This window comes from Eriocheir sinensis, chromosome 2 (genome assembly GCF_024679095.1).
Source record: "Eriocheir sinensis breed Jianghai 21 chromosome 2, ASM2467909v1, whole genome shotgun sequence".
NCBI classification, from domain to species: domain Eukaryota; kingdom Metazoa; phylum Arthropoda; class Malacostraca; order Decapoda; family Varunidae; genus Eriocheir; species Eriocheir sinensis.
In genome coordinates this window covers 10767977-10794041 of record NC_066510.1, presented here as the reverse complement: position 1 = coordinate 10794041, position 26065 = coordinate 10767977, and the positions used below count along the sequence as shown (strand labels likewise).

Below are 26065 nucleotides of genomic sequence, written 5' to 3'. Positions count from 1 at the left end.
AATCTGTTGCTATTTGTGTCTTGCTTGAAGATATTCATCATTGGATTCAAAGCTATGGTATTAATGTGCAATAGTCGTCATAACAAAATACGTAGTAATTAATTATATATGTCAACCTATTTATTTTCATGAGATCATGGTATGACCACTGAAAAACATAGCTTTTTTATCTTGGCTCCATTACAAATTCAGTATATAATTATTCATATATTCAATAAAGTAGTGGAAACCAGTTTTCAACATCTTTTATTATTATGCCAATATTCTAAGCACTCAGCTTGCAAACATGCTTAGGTTTATGTTGTCAGCTTGGGTCGGACTTAGGTGAACACTTTACCAAGTGACCTAAGATTACTCAGTGCTACCTTATAGGTATACTACATCTTTGATTGTGAGTGCATCAGAGAGCACTGGAAAGCAGCATGAGTCTAATTAGGTACTAATGAGGAACTCAGAAAAATCCAAGATAGAGAGTGCTGGCTGTGGAGATTGAACCAGTGACCTTCGACATACAAAGCCATGTCTGTCAGTCGAGACAATAAAGGTAAAGGTAAAGTTGGGGCATACGCTGTAGCAGCGCGTGGCCTCGGTGCTCATCTCCGTAACATTGGCCCTTGAGCCTGTGGTGGGAGGGAGCCCATTACCCCGGGACACAGGGCCAGTGTGACATCCGGGTTACCACAGTTTCCCCAGGTTTCCCTAGGTAGTCATTTATCGACCAGCCCGAGAGGGAGGATGATTAGCTGGGTGAGCTGCGCACCGACTGCCCGGGCCGGGATTCGAACCCGGGCCCGCGTAGAAGCCAGGCATGCTGACCACTAGACCACGGAGGCGTATTGGAGCCCAATCTCAAGTGAACCCACTCACAATGGCACACAATTTTTTTTCTGGTAAATTTTGTGCTTTGAATGAATTTGCTAACCATTTCTGTCGAAAAACAGCAGAGATTATTTTTCACCCCTTCCACCCTAACCTCCTCAGTATTAAAAAAAAGTGACAAAATCACAGCCTTGAGGCAATAATATTCAGCCCCAGCATCAAAAAATTATACTGCTGCCTTATGAAAGGCATCTCTTAACTCCGATGAAGTAGGTGGTGACTGTGGTGGAGCAGCTTCATTGTCATCCCTTGCAGTGGCAGGTGTCATTGTGCCAGCAGATGATGAAGCAGTGGCTGGTGTCATAGGGCCAACAGATGTTGAAGCAGTGGCTGTTGCCGGAGCAGCTGATGGTATCTTTTCCACAAGTAATGAAGAATGTGCTGGGATGGTCTCTAGCAATACAGCAGCGGGGCTGAAAAAAGCGTCATATGTTAGTCATGATTAATGCATGTAACTTAACCCCTTAACTGCGGATTTCCTACAAGGAAACATCACCAAACTACAGAAATGGAACAAAAAGTGGCTGCTACAATTCAGTGAAGAAAATGTAGTCCTACACCTTGGGAGGGGATATCCAGCATACCAATACCACATGGGAAACACTCCACTATCCACCGCAGAGGCAGAGAAAGACCTGGGACTATTATGTTACCAGGCTACCAGTGAAAGCCAAATCCATGCCAATCGTAGCGGATGGGTTAAATGGGTACGTAGTTGAAGAAAAAGGGTCTTAAAGGTGAAATATTACTTATTAAAAGAAACATTCCACTATTTGTTATTGGTTGTAAAATAATTGACTGATAAAGTGTGCATCTACAAAGAATATGAATTTAAGAGTGATTAATAAATTGTTTTAATGAGAATATAAAAGTTTTTGCCAAAAGCATACAGGCCAGTCAATATTTCACTGCTGCTTGACTGCTGCTGCTGTCCTATCCCTTGCACATCATCAGCTCTGTCAATGCTGAATGGCTCTACTACCCCTTCAAATACATGAGACTAGCAGCCTATGATGTCATACACCAGTGCCAAGGTATTTAGACAGATTGATAGTCATTGACAGATGAACATTAAAAAATTTCTATATCAAATATGCAGTTCACTGCTATGAACTTATTAACTTTACGCTGAAATAAAGGCATTGTGGCCAGTATAGCTGCATTCTGTAAGCACATAAAAAACTAACTAATATAAGTTTTACATTTAAAGACATAACAACTCAAAAAAATTACCGGTCTGCCACTGCTCATTCTTGCACTTGGCAATGCGAGGCTTTGATTTTTGTTGTACGTTGTACCAACACCTCTCACAGTCATCCTGCGTACGGGGTCCACTCCCAGGGAAGGCACTGTCAGGGTATAAATGATAAGCAAGTTTCTTAATCGTTTCACTATGGCATGCTATTTATTTCCCATACCTTCTCCAATAACATTTAATACATACTGTGATGGAAAGCTAAATCAGTACCAGTATTTTATTTACATGCATCATAAGACATTAACTTTTTAGTTGTTATGAACATGGCCATAAATACTACTTTTCAAAAATGCTTTTCTCTAAGTAGGATGATATTACACAATACAGCTATACAAAAAAATTCAAAGCATTAATCTTAATTCCATTCTTTTGAGTACTTCTAACCTAACATTATATCACCAGAAACTGTTTGACCAATGCTATCAAAATAATATTTTAATCTTACTTTACCATTCTCATCAAATCCACCTATTCCGATATAGTCTTAACTTAAAATACTTGTAAAAGTGTTGAGAGTCTGGCATGCCCAACCAACCCCCCCCCCCCCAAAAAAAAAAAAAAAAAAAATCTAAATAAGGAATAAATAAAATAACAGGTAAATATGACTTGACATATACTAACCCCCTTCCCACCCTAACAAACTTGGGGACCTACCATGTTAGGTTAGGACAGGTTTAGAAGGAGTTGGTTTAGTTATGTTAGATTGTTGAGGGAGTGGGGGTTGCAGCAGAAATGGTCATGATGATGCTATTCATGTGGAGCAGTAGGAAAAAGTATGTTCTGTTTGGAAACTCTGTGGTTGTGTTTGTATAAAAAATACTCATTTGACGAGGTTAGGTTAGTTTGCAAGTTACTTGAATCATGAATATGTGAATATGTAACAAAAAATAAATAAAAGCATTAACCTTAATTTCATTATCTTGAGTACATTCCAATCTAACATTATATCACCATAATCTGTTTGACCAATGCTATAAATATACTATTTTAATCTTACTTTACCATTCTCACGAAACCTACCTATTTCCATATAGTCTTGACATAAAGTACTTGTAAAAGTGTCCATAGTCTGGCATGCCTAGCATCTCCCCCCCCAATAAAAAATAAAAAAATAATAATAAACAAATAAAAATAAGGTAAAACTTTCTAAGAAGTCCGCCTCCCCCTCCGCCACTCCAGCCCCCCCTACCCCCCAAGACAAGCCTGGAGAACTGTGGGGAACTGGGGTTTGGGGGGGGAAGCCAAAATCACTGAAAAATGGGCTTCCAAAATTTCCCTAGAAAAATCCCTAAATGAAGAAAAATTCACTAGTCTCGAAAGTAGGGAAAGTACTAACTTTATAACCTAACAGCCCCCCTCGACCCCTGCTAATAAAGGGGGGCTGCACCCCCCTCTGGACCCCTCCACATGTATAATGTGCCGGAAATTTTTTTTTTTTTTTTTTTTGGTGGGGAGCATACTTATACTACTCCAACCGAACTTTACGACCTGCTAACGAGGGGGCTTCGCCCCCCTCGACCCCCCTCCTAACCAAGGAGGGCTGCAACCCCCCTGGACCCCCCCCCATGTAGGGAATTTTCTAGGGGAATTTTGGAAGCAGGGGGGGTTCCAGGGGGGGCACAGCCCCCCTTGGTTAGGAGGGGGGTCGAGGGGACAAGCCCTCGTGAGCAGGTCAAAAGTCTGGCTGAGAAGTTAAATATGCTCACCCACAAAAAAAAAAAAAAAAAAAAAAAAAAAAAAAAAAAAAATTCTGGCACATCATACATGTGGGGGGCGAGGGGGGCTGTTAGGTTATAAAGTTGGGACTTTACTTACTTTCGAGACTAAGGAATTTTCCTTCATTTAGGGATGTTTCTAGGGAAATTTTGGAAGCCCATTTTTCAGTGATTTTGGCTTCCCCCCCAAACCTCAGTTCCCCAGGCTTGTCTTGGGGGGTAAGGAGGGCTGGAGTGGTGAAGTGGGAGGCAGACTTCTTATAAAGTATTACCAAAAATAAATAACAAATAAAAAAAAAGGGCAAATATGCCTTAACTATCTATACCAATCCTCCCCAACAAACCTGGCACGTTAAGTTAGGATGTGTTCGGTAGGACGGGGCAGGTTTGGCATGGTTAGGTTTAGTTATGTCAGGTTGTTGAGGGAGAGGGGGTTGTGGCAGAAATGGTCATAATGAAATTATTCAGATACAGAATGAAAAGGTATGTTCTGTTTGGAAGGTCAGTGGTTGTGTTATTATGCAAAAAATATCCAATTGAATAGGTTAGGTTAGTTTGTAAGCTAATTGAACCATGAATATGTGATTACTAACCTTGTTACAGCTTCTGCCACTTCAGTCCACGCTCTCTTCTTAGCCTCATGGGTGATACTCTTCCCATAACACCCTCTGATTATACGTATTTTTTTATGAATTTGATGTAAGAAGACCGTTTCATCTGGCGACCAATTAAACTTGCGCCTTTTCTGCGCTGGTTCTCCGGCCCATAGATGTGCTCATTGGGGCAGATGACGTGGTTATGGTGCGGTAATTTCAGCAGAGCAAGTTGTGACGCAGGAGGGAAGATAAGGGTATTAATGAGTGATGAAGTAAAAGCAGCCTTTGAGGCTGCTTCTATCTGCCACAAAACTCAATATTTTCTTGTGTTTGCCATTTATTATGTTTTTGTTGTACATTTATACATCTTTTCTTTATTTTTCTTTTGAAATATTTACTTAATTCATGTTGGATGTTTACGTTTTGCACGGAGGCGTCCTTAGAAACGAGCCCGCCATAAAGAAGAAGATAATAGTAGCCAGGATTTCCTAATACTTACACTCAAAGTTGACGAGGATAGCTATTACTCTTAATAAATTGAAACTATTAACTTTGATAGTAACTTTAAGGGTAAAAGTTAATAGCTCGTGAGGATACGGGCCCAGGTGAACCACAGGTAAGTTTATCGCCCATGCTGAGCAGGTGAAAGGACCAGGTGCATTATTTTATCTTTACCTCAGTAGTAGTAGTTGCAGTAGGAAGTAGTAGTAGTAATAGTAGTAGTAGTAGTAGTAGTAGTAGTAGTAGTAGTAGTAGTAGTAGTAGTAGTAGTAGTAGTAGTAGTAATAGTAGTAGTAGTAGTAATAGTAGTAGCAGAAGTAGTAGTAGTAATAGTAGTAAAATAATAGTAGTAATAGTAGTAGTAGTAAAAGTAGCAGTAGTAATAGTAGTAGTAATAGTAGTAGTAGTAATAGCAGTAGTAGTAATAGTAGTAGTGGTAGCAGTAGTAAGAAGTGGTAGTAGTAGTAGTAGTAGTAGTAGTTGTGGTTTTAGTAGAAGTAGTAGTAGTAGTAGTAGCTGTAGTCGTGTTAGTACGGTAGTGCTTAATGTTGTCTATCATTACATTTGTGAAGGAAATGAATTATGATTAAAAAGATTAAGGATGAGGAGGAGGAGGAGGAGGAGGAGGCATGGTCAGAATGCATCATTAGCTTCATTTATACTATGCATTTATACAAGAAAAGATGGCACCACTATAGGCACTTGCCTGTACCAAGATGGGCTCGGGCCGACCACCAGGGCCTACAAGAAAGCCTACCAGTGCTACAGGTGTCGACGTAAAAAAATAAAAATAACAGTAATCAACACACACTGATCTGCCTATTATTATTATTATTATTATTATTATTATTATTATTATTATTATTATTATTATTATTATTATTATTATCCTTCAATGCCTCAAAAACCCAATTCCTCTACCTATCAACTCGACACAATCTTCCAAACATCTATCCCGTATTCTTCGACAACACTCAGCTGTCACCTTCTTCAACACTAAATATCCTCGGTCTATCCTTAGCTCAAAATCTCAACTGGAAACTTCACATCTCCTCTTACTACATCAGCTTCCTCAAGGTAGGGCGTTCTGTATAGTCTCCGCCAGTTCTTCTTTTCTGCACAGATGCTTTCCATATATAGAGGCCTTGACCACCCTCCTATGGAGTATGCATCTCACATGTGTGTGTGTGTGTGTGGGGGGGGGGGGGGGGGGCCACCACTCACACAGCTCTCCTGGACAGAGTGGAGTCTAAGGCTCTTCGTCTCATCAGCTCTCCTCCTCTTACTGACAACCTTCTACCTCTTGAATTCCACCGCCATGTTGCATCTCTTTCTATCTTCTATCAATATTTTCATGCTGAATGCTCTTCTGAACTTGCTTACTGCATGTCTCCCCCCCTCCTGCTGCCTCACTGCACACAACTTTTTACTCATGCTCATTCCTATACTGTCTGAACCCCTCATCTCTCCATTCTTTCATCGCCTTCACTGGTGAACTCTGGAACAGCCTTCCTTCGTCTGTATTTCCTCCTGCCTATGACTTGACCTCTTTCAAGAAGAGTGCATTAAGACACCTCTCCATCTGAAATTGACCTCTTTTTTGGCCACTCTATACTTTTGACAATATGAGAGCAACAGTTAGTAGGCTATTCTTTTTTTACATCTTTTTGTTGCCCTTGAGTTGCTCTCTGTTCTGTATAAAAAATATTAACATTGTCATCAGCACCATCATTGGAGGAAACAGAATTTCTCCATTAACAAACTAAGGCAATGATAAGGAGGAGGAGGAGGAGGAGGAGGAAGAGGAGGAGACGGTGGTGGAGGTAGGGAATGAGAGGAAGAATTAAGGAGAGACATGAAGGGAAGATAGACAAGGATTGGAGGGGATGCGGATTGAGGGAGAGGAAGAGGAGGAAGAGAAGGAGGAGGTGGAAGGGAAGGAGGAGGAGGAGGAAGAGGAGGAGGAGTACAAAGGAAAAGCAAACAGCAACAGACATCTTGGTCCTAACTAGTCTGTTTATTGTTGCTACCATCTACTCTAATCTACGAGTCAGGGACACAGGACAGTAAAGGTGAAGGTTCCTTCCCTCCCACCTGGGGTACCCCGCCTTCGCTGCCCCCTGGGTTCTTCGCTCGCCTACACCCTTACCTACAAGGCGTAATCTTCTCACCCCTGACCTTCCCTCCAGGCTACAGCGATGCCTTTAATGGCAGCCGGCAGTGCAGAAGGTGCTGGGATGAGCTTCGCATAGTGTCGGCCAATCTGCAGGGATTCCACACGAACGTTGGCGAGCTCACGTACAGCTTCGTTCGTGTGCACAACACCGAGGGAGGAGGAGGAGAGTGTAAAAAGGTGTAAGAAGGAAACCAGCTGTCAATTATACCAGTACTCCTCAACCTCCTCCTTCTCCCCCTAGTCTTTCTCCCTCTACTCCTCCATATCTTGTACAGCTTAACTTTATTTTTTTTTCTTTTACTTGTTTGTTCATTTTCTTTAACTTTCCTGTAATTATTTTCTCTTCTTTCTTTATCCTCTCAGTTTTCTACCTCCTTTCTTTCTTTTGCCAACTTTCCACTCTTTCTCTTCTTCTCTGTCCATCTTTCATCACCTTTTCTTTCTTCCCATCTTTCCTCCTCTTTTCCCTCCAACTGCTGACACTTTTCCTTCCCTATATTCTCTTTTATTTCTCTCTCTCTCTCTCTCTCTCTCTCTCTCTCTCTCTCTCTCTCTCTCTCTCTCTCTCATAAGTTGTTTATTTGTTTTTCTTACTTTTGAATTTCGTTTTTTTGCTCATTCCTATCACTTATTCTTTTTTCCACTCTCTCTCTCTCTCTCTCTCTCTCTCTCTCTCTCTCTCTCTCTCTCTCTCTCTTAAGTCAAATAAAAGTCCCGGACCTGACAAAGAATATCCTATACAATGAAGACTCAATACTCAAACGTCTTGGAAGTCGAACTTTTTGATACTCGAACGCAAAAGTTCGACTTGGTACTCGAAAAAATATCTGGTACTCGAACGTCCGCACACGTGGTTGTAAATAAATGCTCCTGGCCTCTCCCTCCCTGCCGCCGCCAATTGTCCCGCCGCGGTCGTGAGAACAACAACATTCTCCTGTGTAGTGTCTGTGGTTTTTCATTTATAAACTTACAATGGCACCAAAGAGGCTTATTAGTGATGAAAATCAGCTTAAAAGGAAGAATGTAGTGACGACCATTGAACGGAAAAAGGAGATTATTGATAAATACGAGAAAGGAGCAAGAATCACCGATCTTGCAGCCGAGTATTGTATGGCGAAATCTACAGTAGCCACCATACTGAAGAACAAGGAGGCCATTAAGGGAGCTGATGTGGTGATGGGTGTGAAAAAGCAACTTAAGCGACCTGCGGCAGTGGAAGAAATGGAAAAATTGTTGATGGTGTGGATAAACGAAAGGCAGATGGCTGGCGATTCTATGTCAGAGGGCATAATTTGTGCAAAGGCTAGGCAGCTCCATGGTGATCTTATTTGTGATACTACCTCTGACTCCAGTGAAGATTTTAAAGCTAGCAAGGGGTGGTTTGGGAATTTCAAGAAGAGAACTGGAATTCATTCTATTGTGAGGCACGGCAAGTGCTGACAAAGTTGCCGCCGAGAAGTTTGTGCCTGAAGTTAAGAAATTTGTGGATAAGGAGCGCTTAAGCCCACAACAGGTCTTTAATTGTGATGAGACAGGCCTGTTTTGAAAAAAACTACCAAACAGGACCTATATAACAAAGGAAGAGAAGTGTTTGCCAGGACACAAGCCCATGAAAGACAGACGCTAACCCTGCTTCTGTGCGCCAATGCTAGCGGCAACTGCAAAATTAAACCGCTGCTGGTGTACCATTCGGAAAACCCCAGGCCATTCAAAAAGAACGGTGTGCAAAAGAGCAAACTCAGTGTGATGTGGAGGGCAAACAAGAAAGCCTGGACAACCAGGCAGTTCTTCACGGAGTGGTTTGTGGAGGTGTTTGCACCTGCAGTGAAGACATACCTAATAAAGAAGAATCTACCACTCAAGGTCCTCCTGTTGATGGACAATGCTCCTGCACACCCTCCAGGTGTGGAAGAAGAATTGGGTAAGGGGTATAAATTCATCGAAGTGATGTTCCTCCCCCACAACACCACGCCACTGATCCAACCCATGGACCAGAATGTCATCACCAGCTTTAACCCCTTCGCGGCGGATGTTCAAAAACCCCGCCTGGCTGATATACAGCGTGCTCGGCCGCGCGCGGTAGCGCACGGGAAACCTGAGCCGGCATGTATCTGCTTGTCGCCTCCGTATATTATGCTGCTGAAAGCCCTCATTACATGTATCCCGTATTTGCAAAGCAGCATACACGACGAGTCAACATATACCTGCTATGCATAATATAAATTGCGTCAACGCGAAATAAAAAAAAAAGTGAAATAAAGAAAGGGGAGAAAGGGGCAAGGGGGAAAGAAATAGAGAAAGCAGATGATTGTGTAGAGGAAGAATGTCGAGAAATTATCAGCGAGAGAGAGAGAGAGAGAGAGAGCAAAGTGGGCGAGACGTGGTGTCGGCACCACCGTTGCCAGATTATTATACTCGTAGCCTCGTATTTACCGGTTTCTGAGCCATAACTATTGCCAAAACACACCACTAATTAACCATTCTAATGATAACTGTATATGAAGGCAATTATTGGGGTCGAGGAGGCAGATTTTTGGGTCGGAAATTGGCAGACAGGAGGCCGAGTACGACAATCTGGCAACGTTGGTCGGCACCTTGGTGTATGAAAGAGAGAGAGAGAGAGAGAGAGAGAGAGAGAGAGAGAGAGAGAGAGAGAGAGAGAGAATGAGACTTCCTAATTTTAGACACAAGGCAGGAAGAAGGCAGTGCATACTGTAGCTCATTTTTTGTGATTGGTGGGAACAAGGATGGTGGGAGGAGCAATAGGATTTCAAGGACAGCATACGGCATCTTTACTTAGTAACCAACACAAAGTATGGGACAACTCAATAGAAGAAGAAACAGAATAGAAATATGACGCCTACGTAGGCGTCATCGTATATGCTACTGGGGCTTCATGACGCCTACGTAGGCGTCATCGTATTGAAGGGGTTAAGAAGCTGTACACAAAAGCACTTTTTGAGAGGTGCTTTGAGGTGACTTCTGAAACAGAGCTCACTCTGAGGGAGTTATGGAAGAATCACTTCAATATCCTCCACTGCCTAAGGCTTATAGATAAAGCCTGGGGTCAAGTTTCTGTGAGGTCCTTGTAGTCTGCCTGGAAAAATCTGTGGCTGACCTGTGTGACAGCCAAGGATTTTGAGGGATTCGAGCCTTCAGTCCAGGAGTCTGCTGTGGTGGAGGACATTGTGTCTCTGGGGAGGGCCACAGGCATTGAGGTGGACAGTGATGATGTGGAGCTGGTGCAAGCACACTCTGAAGACCTCATCACTGATGAGCTGCGTCAACTTCACCAGGAACAGCTGCAGGAGGTAACTGAGGAGCTGTCTTCAGGGGAGGAGGAGGGGAACAGCAAGGAAAAAGTCTCCACTGCAGAGATCAAGAAATATTTGCAGCAGTGGACAGAGTTGGGAAACTTTTTGGAGAGGTGCCACCCTGATATTGCTGCCGTACACAGAAACATAAACCAGTTTGATGAAAATTTGATGCAGCATTTCAGAAACATTTTGAAAAAAAGGCAAAGGCAGATCACATTAGACGGATTCTTGTTGAAAAAGGAATCTAGTGAGTGTTAGTGAGCCACAGCCCTCCACTAGTGGGTTCACAGGAATCACACCAGGAGACGAGTTACCAGACGGTGACTCGTCCTCCGACGAATAACCTCCCTCCTCCTCCCCACCCTTCTCCCCTCCTCTTCTACGTTATCCATCACCAGTCTTTACTTACAGTAAGTATAAATCAAAATTATAAAAAAATATACATTGAAATTTTTGTAAACTTAAGGTTTTGCTAAGGTTAGAACGAATTACCTGATTTATAGGTATCGGTAGTCGAACTTTTTGATACTCAAACAGCCATTTGGAATGAATTAAGTTCGAGTATTGAGTCTCCACTGTACTGCTAAAAGAAACAAAGAGTGAAATACTCTCCTCCCTCACAATCGTATTCAATAGGTCCTTGGGACAAGGTATCGTCCCTTCTGATTGGAAAAAGGGTAACGTAACACCAATTTTTAAGAAAGGATACAAAAAAAAAATACCAGGTAATTACAGGCCCATTAGTCTAACTTCAATTATTGTAGGTAAGCTACTCGAGAGCATAATTAGAGACAATTGTGAATTACCTTGAAAGCAACTCATTAATTGGGGATTCACAGCATGGCTTCCATAACAAAAAATCCTGCCTATCAAACCTATTGACCTTTTATAACGACCTCTTCTCAGTATATGATGTAACCAAATCATTGGACATTCAAGTACACCAATGGATCACAAATTGGTTGAGCAACAGACAAAAGTGGTGATTGATGGATTTAACTCAGAGTGGGCACCGGTCACTAGTGGCGTCCCTCAGGGCTCGGTTCTTGGCCCAGTGCTCTTCATTATTTACATCAATGAGAGGAATGTTGGAATCCATAATCGCATTAGTAAATTTGCAGCCAACACAAAGATTGGTAACTCGGGTTTTCAATAACAAAGACAGGCACAGCTTCCAAGAGGATTTTCACAAAATTTCAGCTTGGTCTGATAGATGGGAGATGCTTTTTAACGTAAACAAGTGCCAGGTCCTTCAAGTTGGAACAAGAAATAATAAGTTCGATTACGAAATGCACGGCGTCAGACTCAAAAGTGTTCAGTGCTTCAAGGACCTGGGTGTCAAAATTGCGTCAAACCTCAAATTCTCACAGCAATGCATTGATGCAGCAAATAAAGCGAACAGAATGCTGGGCTTCATTAAAAGAAACTTTTTATTTAAGAATAAAGATGTAATACTTCTGCTCCACAATAGTTTAGTCAGACCCCACTTGGAATATGCAGTACAGCTTTGGTCTCCCCACCATGCAAAGGACATTGCTAAATTAGGTGTTCAGCGTCAAGCAACAAAGATGATCCCTTCCTTGCGCAACAAATCCTACGAAGACAGGCTTTCCACCCTTAACATGTTCTCTCTTGAGAAACGTCACCTCTGAAGAAAATTGATCGAATGTTTTAAAATACTTAATGGATTCACGAATGTGGACAATTCACAATTGTTTATGATCGATGACACTTTGCAAACGAGGAACAATGGCACAAAACTCAAATGTAGGCAAGTAAATTCAGACTGCACCAAATTATTCTTCACCAACATTGTAGTGCAAGAATAGAATAAGCTAACACCTTCAGTGGTTCAACGTAACATGATTGACTCCTTTAAAAACAAACTCGACTGACACTTCCTTCAACTTAATATTAACTAAAGTTGAAATGCAAAGTTTTGGAGCCATCTGATGTAGAATCACTTAAGTTTAAGGACAGACCACCTAGTCTGGACCTTGAGGTCTGTGTGGTCTGGTTATCCATGTTAACCTATGTAAATCTCTCTCTCTCTCTCTCTCTCTCTACTTGGTCTGATTTATAAATGATAGAAAAAAGCTAATGTGACACTGGCTTTTAAGAAAGGAGACAAAAAAATATACCAGGTAATTACAGGCCCAATAGTCTAATTTCAATTATTGTAGGTAAGCTACTCAAAAGCATATAATTAGAGACAAAATTGTAAGTTACCTTGAAAGCAACTCATTAATTGGGGATTCACAACATGGCTTCCATAAGAAAAGATCCTGCCCATCAAACCTATTGACCTTTTCCAACGACCTCTTCTCAGTTTATGACGTAACCAAATCACTGGACATAGTCTATCTTGATTTCCAGAAAGCGTTTGATGAAGTCCCACATCATAAATTACTTTATAAATTAAAGCAAATAGGTATGATGGTCAAGTACACCAATGGATCGCGAATTGGCTGAGCAACAGACAACAAAGAGTGTTGATCGACGGATTTAACTCAGAGTGGGCACCGGTCACTAGTGGTGTCCCCCAGGGCTCGGTTCTTGGCCCAGTGCTCTTCATTATTTACATCAACGATGTGGATGTTGGAATCAATAATCGCATTAGTAAATTTGCAGATGACACAAAGGTTGGAAACTTGGTTCTCACTGACGAAGACAGGCAAAGCCTCCAAGAGGATTTGCATAAAATTTCAGCTTGGTCTGATAGATGGAGGATGCCCTTTGACGTAGACAAGTGCCAGGTCCTTCATGTTGGAACAAGAAATAAGAAGTTCGATTATGAAATGCGCAGTGTCAAACTCAAAAGCATTCAATGCGTCAAGGACCTGGGTGTCAAAATCGCGTGTAACCTCAAACTCTGACAGTAATGCATCATGGAAACGCAGGCAACAGAAAACCTATTGGCTCATTATGAGGTCGCCCGCTTTGGTGATTTAATCTGAGGAGCAGATGAAAGCACCTCGATATTGAGGAGCAGATGAAAGCACCTCGATATTGAGGAGCAGATGAAAGCACCTCGATACTGAGGAGCAGATGAAAGCACCTCGATATTCAGTTTACTTCCGATGCAGCGAAATGACGGAGGATTCTATATTTGAAGGAGTTGATTGTATTCGCATTTACTACTTCTGAGGGAAGATTGTTCCAGTGGCGGATGACTCGGTTTGAGAAGAAACTCATTCCAATGTCTGTGTTACATCAACTCGACTGAATGGGGACAACCGTTATTTCTAGTTCTTGAGTTGGTTTGCAGTTCAAAGAATTTGGAGTAATTGACATTATTGAACTTTTTCAGGTACTTGAAGACTTGAATGATATCCCCTCGTAGACGTCTTTTCTCCAAAGTAAAGAGATTGAGTCGCTTGAGTCGTTCCTCGGATGGTTGGGCCCTTAAGGTTGGAATCACCTTCGTAGCACGTCGTTGAATCCTTTCCAGTAAAACAATGTCCTTTCTGTAATTAGGAGACCAGAACTGTGCTGCATACTCGAGGTGCAGTCTTACCATGGAATTATACAAGGACAGCATCACGTCTGGCGTTTTATACTCAAAGTGCCTAGCTATGAACCCGAGCATAGTGTTGGCTTTGTCTTATGCTTTTTTACAGTTTTTTGCATGTTTCAGGTCACTGCTGATAGTGACTCCAAGATCCTTTTCCTCCTGCATCGCCTGCAGAGGTTTCCCATTCATAATGTGTGTGTGGTTATTATTTCTGGACCCAGTGTGCATGACTTTCCATTTGTCAACATTGAAGGACATTTGCCATTTTTCCGACCATTCGATAATGTGATTGAGGTCTTTCTGAATGATTTTGCAGTCAGTCTTTGTGATGGCCTTTCCACCCACCTTGGTGTCATCAGCAAATTTCGATATTGTGGATTTCAGTCCTGATTCTAGTTCATTGATATACATAACAGTTGCTCAGAAACTGATCTTCCCGATCTAAAACCATACTGACACGGGGAAAGTAAGTTATTATCTTCCAAATAAGCAGTAAGTTGAGACAAGATTATTCTTTCAAAAGATTTACAGCACACTGATGTCAAACTAATTGGTCTGTAGTTGAGGGGATCAGAATGGAATCCACCTCTGAACAGTGGCATAACATTAGCATCTTTCCAGTCTGAAGGGACTTGCATTGATGAAAGAGATTTTCTGAACAGTAGCAACAGAGGGTAACTAATAGAATGGGCACATCTTTTTTAAAGACTGAAAGAATACCATCAGGGCCAGAACAAGCAGGTTTTAATTCAGCCAAAATATTCTCTATTTGAAAATATCAAAACTATAGACATTGAATATAAATTTATTATCACACCACTGTAGAGGATAAGGATTAAGCAAGAACTCTCAAGAAAATACGGTGGAAAAAGCCCTAATGAAATGGTCTGCCATATCTGCAGCCTCAACACACCATCCGTCCTCACTATATAATGGCCCAACTGCCAGAGGCTGAACCTTCTTGTGACGGAGGTAAGCGTGAAAACACTTCACATCATGGTAATCAGCAGAGACAAGGGATTTCTCATAATTAACCCTTTCATTGCTAAACGCTCACAGCGAGCGTTAGGTGTATTTGCTTGTGGTTCTAAACGCTCGCTGTGAGCTCCACCCACACTCAAATCTCCTGCGTATGAGTGTTCCAACACTAATTCTCACAACACAGGATTGCCAATTGAGTGGGTTCTTCACTAAATTTGAATTCCAGGGAAAAATGGCTAAAAACATGCCACAACCTTAAGGCAATAGGAGATGATCTGCCAAACACAGAACGAGCATCTTTATAGTTAAGCCAAGCCTGCCATTTACGACGTTTGATATCATTAGGTATGCTTGTGGTCCAAGGAGGCTTTAATGAACAGGGACCTGGTTTCTTGGGAATAAAGCGGTGGAAAGTATTGAACAATAAACTCTTCAATCTCAAGTAAGACTGATCAATATCTAGTCCCATAAATTCAATGTCCCAGTCAATGTCCTTGAAATGTTTGTTTATTAAACTGTACTTTCCTTTGAAAAAATCATATTCATCCTTTGAATTCACTGGGCTAGATTCAAGGGAACAAAATAGATAGTCAAATATTACAGGAAAATGGTCACAGCCAGAAAAGGGGTCAATCAAATTAACATTTGATATTCTTTCATTTTCTGTGGTAAAGATCAAATCCAATATATTGTTGGATCGAAGATAAGTAGCCTGCTTGACCCACTGTATAAGACCCAGAGAGCTAAAAATATCAAGAAATTGCTCACCAATTAAAGACCTACCAACAGGAACATCAGAGGACCAATCAATGGAGAGCAGGTTAAAATCCCCAGCCAGAATAAGTTCTGTACCCTCATAAACAGACTCAAGGTAGGAGATGAGAGCTATATTGTCCACCAAAGAATTACTTGGAGGTCTGCAAACAACCAAAACAGTAACACCAGAATCCGGCAAACATACCCCAACTGTGTTGGGATGATCATTAAAGGTTTTACCAACCTTAATATCATTCCAAATATAAATTCCAACACGATGTTTTCTTAGGTTACAAGGAGAATCATTTCTAAAGAAATTGTAACCAGCTATACTGACAACAGAGTCACTGATGTGATATCAGAATTAAGCCATGTCTCACACACACCACATAAGGCTACATTACAGCTAGACAGTAAATCTACTAACAAGCTAATTTTATTCACCAAACAATTTAAATTCAAAAGAACAAAAGTAATAAAAAATTTATATACAGGGATGTTAACAACAGTATGTTTGGAACTGGAGAGGTCTAATGATCGTTTTTTGTGGTGCCAACAGTACTAGGACGGACAAGGGGGTCAGGCTCAGAGGACACAGAAGCCGCAGCAAGACTACTACCTGATCGGGTTTCTTGAACTGCCAAAGAACTAGTGTCAGTATGACTGGCAGCCCTCTTTCTCTGCAGTTCCTCTCTCTGAAATCCCTAGAAATAAAAACCTGTGCATATTGGCTATTAAATAATTTGTTGCTCCTTGATAATGATTCTTGTTTCAAGTTGGAATTGGGGATTTTAGCTCTGACTAAGGAAGGAGAAACTGGAACAATATCAACCAAGGTAATCGGGTCCGATCTCTCTGGCAATAGGAAAGAGGCAATGGGGTTAAATTTTTCTTGAAAGTTTTCACCAAAGGGTAGACTTCTGATAATGATACTGTCCTGCCTCTTCTCTCTCTCACTTAACACTCTTACTTTCTCTCTGATGATGGTACGCACATCAGATCTGTCAGTCCTCCCTTCTCCCCCAGAAACAACGCTGTCCCTTTGAGTCTCAGAGATCCGCAAATCAATTGATTTTACTGAATTACTGAGACCAGCAATGGTATTGAACATCTGTGACAGGAATTCCCGAAGTAACTGAAGGTCAGGGTTGGCAGGTGAGCTTGAGTTAACAGGGGAAGCTAATCTGCATCTAGTGCACACATACTTCACACCCTTACCCTGGTGCTTCAAGACTTCCTTGACAAAGACTGAGGGGAAGCCGGTGCAAGTCTGTGACCCATGACACCACTCATTGCACTCATCACAGGCAATCCCCCCACTCCTCATCATCCTTAACGGGAAAACGGCAGGTAACACAGAGGGAAGGAGCAACGGTTGCACCAGGGGTCCTCTCCACCCTAGTAACTGGGCTACTGTCCCTACCGGCATTCGTCCTCCAAGACCTAGTCAACACACCCCGACCACGGCCACCACCACCAACCAGCATGGCTAAGGCAAAACCCCAAACAACACAAAATATAACACAGAAATAGGAACCAAAACTGTTCCAAGGGCAGAAAAACAAATTCATGAAGGAAACAAAGCCGACACTTACCAACGGGCTAACAAAACAACCACCAGGAACAACCAGGCCAAACTCAGGACAGACGAAAACAACCCCCAAAACAAGAAAAAGCTAATAAAAGAACAACCCACCCAGACAACTACAACTAGACCAAAAAGACAAAGACTAAGGGCGGCTTTACACGTGGCAATTCCTGGCCGACAAAACAGCAGCGACGATCCAGCGGCTAGACCAGCTGGGTGCTCTTGGGAGCAAGCAAGGATTATATACTGTAAGGATAGCTCACTGAAATGTCATCGATGACGTCATGACTGCGGTACGTCATCTGGTTCACTCTCACCCTGCTCTCACGGTATAAAATGTACTAGAAAACCCTTATTTTATGCATATTCATGGTCAGATTTTGCGTTTTTTTGATCGCTAAGGATATGCAATCAAATTAGGCAGCTGTTGAGTTGGCAAACAGTACACAACAACATACTGTAAAACGGGATAATTTGGGATATTTTTTTGGGTAATTTTGGGATTATGAACCAAAAATATATGTGAAAATAAATATTTTATTGGTTTGGATTGCAGAATATAAGGCTAGCTAAGCTGCCAAAGCTTTTCAAAATAAAAGGAATCTTTTTCCTATTTTTCTCAAATTTTTTAATGCCTGTCCCGAATTACCCCTTACTTTGGGGTATACTGGGACAGCTAGCAGTATAATGGAAAACATAACAAAAATGACCTTCACAGACAAAATTAATATATATCACAACTTTAGAAAAAAGTGCATACCAAAACCAAATTAATGCATCAACAATATGCCAAAACAGTCTTTGAATGAGAGAATACCTTTATTAATCATTGGTTTCTCTAATTCAAGCACAATGTCATTGTAGCTGGTTTCATATTTGTCTCTGTTCTCTGGATACTTGAAGGCTACAAAGCCTTGCACTGACCTGTGTAACTGAGTTTTTCTCAAGTAATGACCTCTTCTTTGCACTGGGGACTGGAGGTCTGTTTCTATAATTGTTTTAAGTCTCTCCAACATCAGGTCAGAAACATGTTCTCTTGTCTGTAGGACTGATGGTTCTTCATTGGATATTTTTCTTATGATCTTGTCTGTATCCATTGGAAAAATCCGAGTTCCTTTAAATGCACTTTTTACAAGATCTGTCACATCAACAAGTGAGGGAAATGTTGCTTGGGTAGGGTGGTAAATTTCCTCCCTAGGCTCAGCTTCCAGTCTGTGAGAACTTTGTACCACTTCCTCTTCATTTATCTATATAACACAACGTCAAGGGGCTAAATATACTAAAAAAAATCCAAGAAAAGCGCTTTTACATCATCCCGTCCCAAATTACCCCGTGTCTGTTGTGTAGCATTTTTCACAAAATTCGTTTAGTTCAGATCCATAAAACTTGTCTGCAAACTTACCTAATAGGACAAGGATTCTGACCTCTAAGTTTCTGGTCTGCATCTGTACAACAAATCGTGTAGAAGAACTAAAGTGTTTCCTTCATGCAGAGGGTGGGTTTAAGGGTCGACATTTAAAGGGCAGAATGTGGAAGGACATTTAAATTTATAAGTTTTACTTTTTATAAAATTTTGGGGAATTTTTAACCCTACCCTCTACAGGTCCTACAGAAAAGGTTTTAAGGATTTGGAATTCTCTAATTAATCACTGACATAATTAATTCAGGCATCCCAAATTACCCCATTTTATGGTAATTATTTGAGAAATTGTTAGAAAAAAGGTACCGGGAAACACTGCTGTCCACCACACATCGATGGTTACGTTCTCTGAAATTTCACCAACACCCACCCTCTACAACTTTACAGGGGTAACCAATCCTGTCATCAATATCGTTATAGATAATATAGAAGTTGGTATACACTTTGAGTATTCCTACATATACATTGATCCCTTTATACATTATTCATATTAACCATTTGATATAATTCTCCTGATCCAACAGTAATACTTCAATTGATATATATTTATGTTAGCTCTTTTGATGACAGGATTAGTTACCCTGCAAAGTTGCAGAAAACGAACGTTAACGAAACGAGAAAACGCAAGCACTGATACATGGCAGACAGCAACATTTCCCAGCAACCCCATATAACATAGCCTATTTCTCAAATATCCCCACCACTGCACACCACTGGCCAACTCAACAGCTGCCCAATTCAACCACATATCCCCAGCAACCCAAAAAAGTGCAAAATCTGACTATGAATGAATGACAATATCAATAAGTAATGGCCCCCCAATACACTTTATATGGAGTGAGCCAGATTTCATACGCAGTGCATTGTGGGTAAAATAAATGTTTAGTAAGCTATCCTTATTATATAGGTTGAGCCACTGTAACACCCATATACAGCACAAATCACCATTTTCATTAAGCACGCTGCGGTGAGAACACAGTGAAGTAACCCAGTTTCTCGCCCGGCACCATTTGTTTACATGTGTGACGTCATCCGCGGTGCATTGTGGGTAAAACAAATGCTTAGTGAGCTATCCTCATAGTATATAATCCTTGGGAGCAAGTACCTTCACACGTGGGAGGAGCCGCCGGGAGCATCAAGACGTAAATGAGGTACAAAATCGTGCAATTCACTACATCTATCACCAGAAAAACATGAACCACGTCAGAAAATCGTTGGTTGGGTGAAACGGTAAATTGTCCACGAGTTTTATCATAAGTAGTATTGATTGTTTATTGTTGCATTTAACAACTAAGGAGAAGGGAGGAACGTGGCATCCCAACCCCCAGGCATTACATAGTGTGATTATATAATACACGAAAATAATCGTTCCTTACCTCCTTCGATATCTCGCAAAGAGATCAACATTTCCCGTAATGTTGGTGCCACTCTCTCAAAAGTTGTTTTGCGCAGACTCTGCTTCTTGTAGAGCTTATCTTGTGGGTCCCACAAGTGCCGATGCTGCCTCACTTCCTCTAGCAATGCCACCTCGGCCTCCCGGCTCCAAATCTTGTTATCTGCATCTGTCATTTCTTGTTTTATTGGCGCCGGCATGTTGTTTACCCAGCCGCCAGTTGGCAATACAAGACGGACGCGCTCAACTTCAGAGAGCTTGCCGCTGCCGCGCCAGTCCAGATAGTAGTCTAGGCGTGGGATTGCCTTTGTAACGGCTCCCACTTATGTCTTATTCTTGATTCTTGATTGTTGATTGGCGTTGTTGTCTTTTAGTTTTGTTCAGTTTTCTTTTTTCTTCTGTTCCATATTGTTGAAATATATTTTTTTCTATCATCAATTTCTTCCAGAGTTAATGGTTGAAACACTAGTATATCGGCTATTAAGTGGTCTCTACTTTGGTTTTCTGTGTTCTGTATAAAGTTTTGGTTTTGTCTTATTTCTGTATATTCTTCACAGTCCAGCAGAAAATGTTCTAATGTTTCTACTTCTGCTCCACAGCACGGACACTCCTCACTCTTTCTCTGAAACCTGTTCCTCCAGTTTAGAGTTAGGGTGTTAGTTCTTCCTCTTAATATTAATTTTGTACCCAGTGTGCTATCTGCCTGTATTGCCAGGTGTAAAGCCGCCTTTCACACGAGCGTTTATTTGGGGAATTTTTGACGCCGGTACTTTTTCACGCCGGTGATTTTTGCATAAGGTGTGGTCACACGATGCTAGCCGAAAAAGAGGTTTAGTTTGGCGGGCTGTAATATTTCGGCGCTGAGCCGAACCGTACACTAGTATATGAAAAGTCCATAAACAAAGCGGCGATCAGCTGGCCTACCGGTAGTGTTCGTGATGGAAGAAGAGGACTTACTAGTTGGCTTGGCTCTTTTACTGCTCTTGAAAAAGAAGCAGGAAAATGAGAAGAGGAGGAAGTTATGGAGTCGTCGGTGGCTCTTGAGGAGGAGAGAGGAGAGTGTGTCCTTCAGACTAATGAAAAAGCTGAGAGAAGAGGACCCGGCCACCTTGAGACAGTGGATACGCCTCGATTGGGAGCAGTTTGAAGAGCTGTTAGCCCAGGTTACTCCTCTCATAGAAAAGCAGGACACAAATATGCGGCAGGCTGTGACTCCTGCTGAGCGTCTCACTCTGACACTCCGCTATTTAGCTTCAGGTGAGTAATTCTAGTTTCGCAATTCTAGTTTCGCTGTAGACTATAACTTTACTAGGCTAATTTATATAACTTCACTAGGCTAATTTATTCAACCTAATTTAATCAGCCAAGTCTAGCCTAGTTGGATATTTGAAGGTAAAATTCTAGTGTTTGCCTATACTCCCCCCTCCTCCCCATACAAGCCTGGGGACCTGGTGGGAACATGGGGTTTCGGGTGGGGGACACGAAATCCGTCGCAATCGCGTATTTTTTTTGGTGTGTGGGGGGGATAAAAACTCACTAGATCAAGGGAAATTCCCTAAGTTTAGGGATTTTTCCTCCCACCACCACTAAAATGACCGTTTGCGACGAATTTAGTGTTTCCCATACAGAAACCACGCGCACTCACTGGATCCCCAAGCTTGTTTTGGGAGAGAAGCGTAGTGAACCCACCAAATGATGCTCACCTCACCATCTGCCGTGGCGCCGGAGGCCATCTGCGCTCACATAAACCGCCTACACCACATTCATGCCCTCTCTCTCTAGTAGGTTGTCACCTCATCATAAGGTTTCTGTCCTCCAAGTAGAGTCCGTGGCACCAAACACAGTTTATCTTCATTGTTTATCACAGACACAAGCAAAACCACCGGCTAGCCGTGATCCGTCCAACGCCGCGCCTTAAACAGTACTGCAGGTTCTAGAGCAAGTGAAGGCTCCCGAACCTCCTGCCCGAGCTGTTCGAACACGTGAATCCTTACTGACCGCAATTTGAATCTGCTTCACAGGTTCGTATTCCCAGTATACAAGGTGATTGTGGATATTGACTCCGCGCCTCCAGAATACGATAATACGCCTCCATATATCATAGTTAAAAAAACAAAATACATGTTTTTTTTTTGCTTTTTTTTACCAAAAAATATTAATACAAAATTACATCTCACATATATATATAAAAAAAAAAAAAAGTGACATACATTGGATGAAGAAGTATTCCTCTGCTTTTCAGTTTTTGTTTCATTGAAATCAAGCTAAAACTGGCTCCAAAATAGATTTTAGAAGGGGGATAACTTACCATATATATGTTTTGAGATACGGACTGTTAAAGTTTATTGATTGATCTCGATCCCGTTATAACACACTAGGAAGTTTTTCAGGTTTACTATGTGTTTTTTTTATTATCTACAATCTGATGATACAATCAGATGTATTTCTAAACATATCAGGCTCCTAGTCCCCCCCTGCCTTTCCTAAAGGCAAGGTATTATCTCGTCAAGCGAGGGGTGTCAGAGTTGCCCATACTCCTCGTTGTAGCTAGGTTTGATGGTTAAGGTTAGAAGCCACCAGATACATAGTGTGCTGATGTTTCCTCTTTCTTCTTTGTTTTTGGCTTTTGCTGGGCTTGGTGGTGCTTCTTTCTTCATCTTGTACTGTGAGGGATCTTCTTAGTGCCTTCGAGTTGATATTCAAAGCTGGCAGCAAACATGCTTTCCTGTACCCGAAGTTATTGTCTTGTATTGCTGACTGTGCAACAAATGACAGTCTACTGAAGCCAGCAAACTGGGCTGTGGTGTGGGAGTGGCAGTGGTGGGTGTGGCAGGCTGCGGTGTGGCGGTGGCGAGGGTGTTGGTGGTGGCGGGTGACGCGAGGATGTGGACTGGAGCATCTGAGGTGTCAGGTCCAACACGCTGTCTTTTTGTTCTTTCTGCTTCCAAACTTATATTCCAGGCGTCCTTCCTCTGCTTATTCTTCTTAGACACCCGTCCCATGGTTGAGAGCAGGTAAAAAGCAGGATGCAGTAGCTAAATTACATGCTGTGTAGCATAGAGTGACAGGTGGGTCGCAAGAGATGCAGCGACAACCTCTCTCTTTGCTAGCTACACAAGCACTGAGTCTGGCTGTCACTGCCTGCTACGACAACACACACTCGCTTTCAGTCTTGCCATATCATGTTTACCAAAAAAAGTTAAGATTTTTGCCTTTTTTTTGTAGTTTTTGGGTAAAAGAAATTAACTCTACTGATGTAAACAAACACACGTGGTTGAGTACGGGACTTTTAAATGGCATTTAAACGGAAACTATTGCGTGTTTCGCCATAAATCTTTGTGAAATAATAGCTAACGTGTATACCTACCACATTTTTTTTTTCTTCACAAAAAGTCATTTTTTCGGTCTCCAACCTGGACACTCACCTTAACCCCTTCACTCCGGCGACGCCAATGGGCGTCCAACAACGTCACTGTTAGTCCTCTTCTAAACCTCTTAATCCTCTTCCATTTCCTCTTAATCCTCTTCTTAACCTCTTAAGAGGAAATGGAAGAGGATTAAGAGGAGGATTGAGAGGTTTAGAAGAGGATTAATCCTCTTCCATTTCCTCTTGACCCTTTTCATACTGTGATGCTGACATCTGCATCACGGATGGAAAGGGTTAAAACAACCAAGTACCGCCAGTCACCAAAAATTGCCTGACTGCCGTCACCGGCAAGCCATATCTCCTAATACAAACAAAGCTAACCTGACTTGAACATAACCCAGCTTAACTTAACCTAAACCTAGCTCCTATTGCTAGAGACTGCCAAAAGTAATTTCTTTTGAAAATCTCAAAACTAGCTTTTCACGTTAATATTCATTTGCCGAAGGTGTTGTTGAATTTCAAAATGCTCACGAGGATATCTAGATATCTGTAATAGTAAATTAGAGGTTGTTTATCACTGTGCACTTGTAAAATAAAACTCTCAACAGATTATCATTGTCTTGAAAAAGTAACCTACAATTAACCAAGCCTGCAAATTTTTGGTAAATCTGACATAAGTGTATATGCTCCAGTTTATTGTGAAGGACACCGATGGCGCATATGTTTCCCTCTTGCATGTAAAAGACACCATTGCATTCTTTTCCTGTTGCAAGTAGTTTGCTCGAGATATTTATTACGTTTAGTTGGTTAAATTAATCTAGATTTGGCTGGCTTTAGGTAAGTTACGGTACTTTCGATTTTATTTGATGATATCAATGTCAGATGTTCAGAATTTTGCTAGTTTCATAGGACAAGAAAAGTCTTGGGGTTATTAAACTGGCTGACTATTTTTTTTTTTTTTTTTTTTAATTACTACGGTATTTTATTAATATTTTCATGCTTGTTTCAGGAGAGTCTTACCGGTCACTGTCCTGTCAGTTCAGGATAAGTCACACCCTCATATCCAGTATTGTCCCATCAGTCTGCAAGGCAATCTACGAAGTCTTGGGACCAAGGTACATCTCCCTACCAAAAACGGAAGAGGAGTGGCAGAAAGTGGCAAGTGATTTTTACACACAGTGGAACTTTCCTATGTGCATAGGTGCTCTTGATGGGAAAAGAATTTTGATACAAAAGCCTATAAATTCAGGGTCAGGTTTTTATGATTACAAGGGTCATTTCAGTGTGATCATGATGGCACTTGTTGATGCAGATTGTAAATTTTTATATGTGGATGTTGGTTCTTGTGGGAGAGCAAGTGATGGTAGTGTGTGGGACAGGTGCACACTGAGGCAGGCAGTGGAAAGTGACATCCTGAATATTCCAAAGTCTCAGACAATTCCCTTCACTGGAATGGAGTGCCCATATGTCTTTGTCGGAGACGATGCTTTCCCTTTGAAGAAATATCTGATGAAGCCGTACCCAGGCAGAGGTGGAACGGAAGAAAGTGTGATTTACAATTACCGCTTGTCTCGTGCTCGGAGGACATCAGAAAATGCATTTGGAATTATGACAGCAAGATTCCAGGTCTTTAAACAACCTTTAAGAATTGCTCCTAAACATGTAGAGGACATAACCCTAGCTGCTGTAGCTTTGCATAACATGTTGAGGGAAAAATCAAAGGACACATATTCTCCGCCGGAATTATTAGACCGAGAGGATGTGGGAAATGGAAGGCTGCAGCAGGGACAAATGCACCAGCATGCAAATGCTGCAATGGAAGGCCTTCGTGCAGTTGGAAGAGGACACACCAACGATGCCAAGGAAGTGTGGGATACACTGAAGGACTATTTTAATAATGAAGGACAGGTCCCATGGCAGGCACAAATGGCACTTCTGCACTAATATGAGATGCAGCATTCATAAGGTACTAAAATAAAATTAAATTCAACTGAACTGAAGTTATTTCAACCTGAACCTGACAATGTATATCTAAGCAAGTTTGTAAGCCGAGCGCTGATAAGCTGCTGCTGTGATGTTCAAGTTTCCATGATTTTATTTTACAGAAACGTGAACATTACAGCAGCAGCTAATCAGCACTCATTTTACAAACTCGCTGCAATTTAGGAGTTAACAAAGAGATCACAGATGTCAATAAAAAATATAAAAATTCTTTTAACAGAAAAACTATCTCTAACCTTCAATATTTCCTGAATCATTATTTACTCTTTCGGTGACCTTGGATATTTCACACATGAGTTTGATCTGTTTGTCAAAGGGCATTTTCTCTGCAACAGACTCAACAAGTCTACCCATATTACCTGCAATTTTATTAGAACTTTGTTTGTTTCTAAAGTAATCACTGAGCAATTCTATTGAAGTATCAACAGGAGTAGATGTTTTAGGGGTGCGTTTTCTCTTACTTGAAGAGCTTGAAAGAGGAGTGGTAGATCCTGCAAAACCAGGTTGATTCTCGTGTATGGTAAGTGGCAGTGCTGGCATTGGACTTGGAGTACTTGACAGCTGGTTTTCATCTCCAGTAAGTGGTGGTGTTGGTGATGTTAA

At 41.5% G+C, this 26065-nt stretch overlaps 2 protein-coding genes across 2 annotated transcripts; one reads left to right on the top strand and one right to left on the bottom strand.

The window, feature by feature from the left end:
- On the bottom strand, window positions 1–20341 carry LOC126999210 (uncharacterized). Its single transcript, XM_050861541.1, has 3 exons — window positions 4446–20341; window positions 2113–2228; window positions 1–1292 (listed from the first exon to the last, which is right to left on the bottom strand). The coding sequence occupies exon 1, from the start codon at window positions 17120–17122 to the stop codon at window positions 16193–16195; it is 930 nt and encodes a 309-aa protein (XP_050717498.1). The 5' UTR covers window positions 17123–20341; the 3' UTR covers window positions 1–1292; window positions 2113–2228; window positions 4446–16192.
- A 623-nt stretch (window positions 20342–20964) lies between these two features.
- On the top strand, window positions 20965–25457 carry LOC126999202 (uncharacterized). Its single transcript, XM_050861532.1, has 2 exons — window positions 20965–21351; window positions 24471–25457. The coding sequence occupies exons 1-2, from the start codon at window positions 21033–21035 to the stop codon at window positions 25403–25405; spliced, it is 1254 nt and encodes a 417-aa protein (XP_050717489.1). The 5' UTR covers window positions 20965–21032; the 3' UTR covers window positions 25406–25457.
- Window positions 25458–26065: the final 608 nt, after the last annotated feature.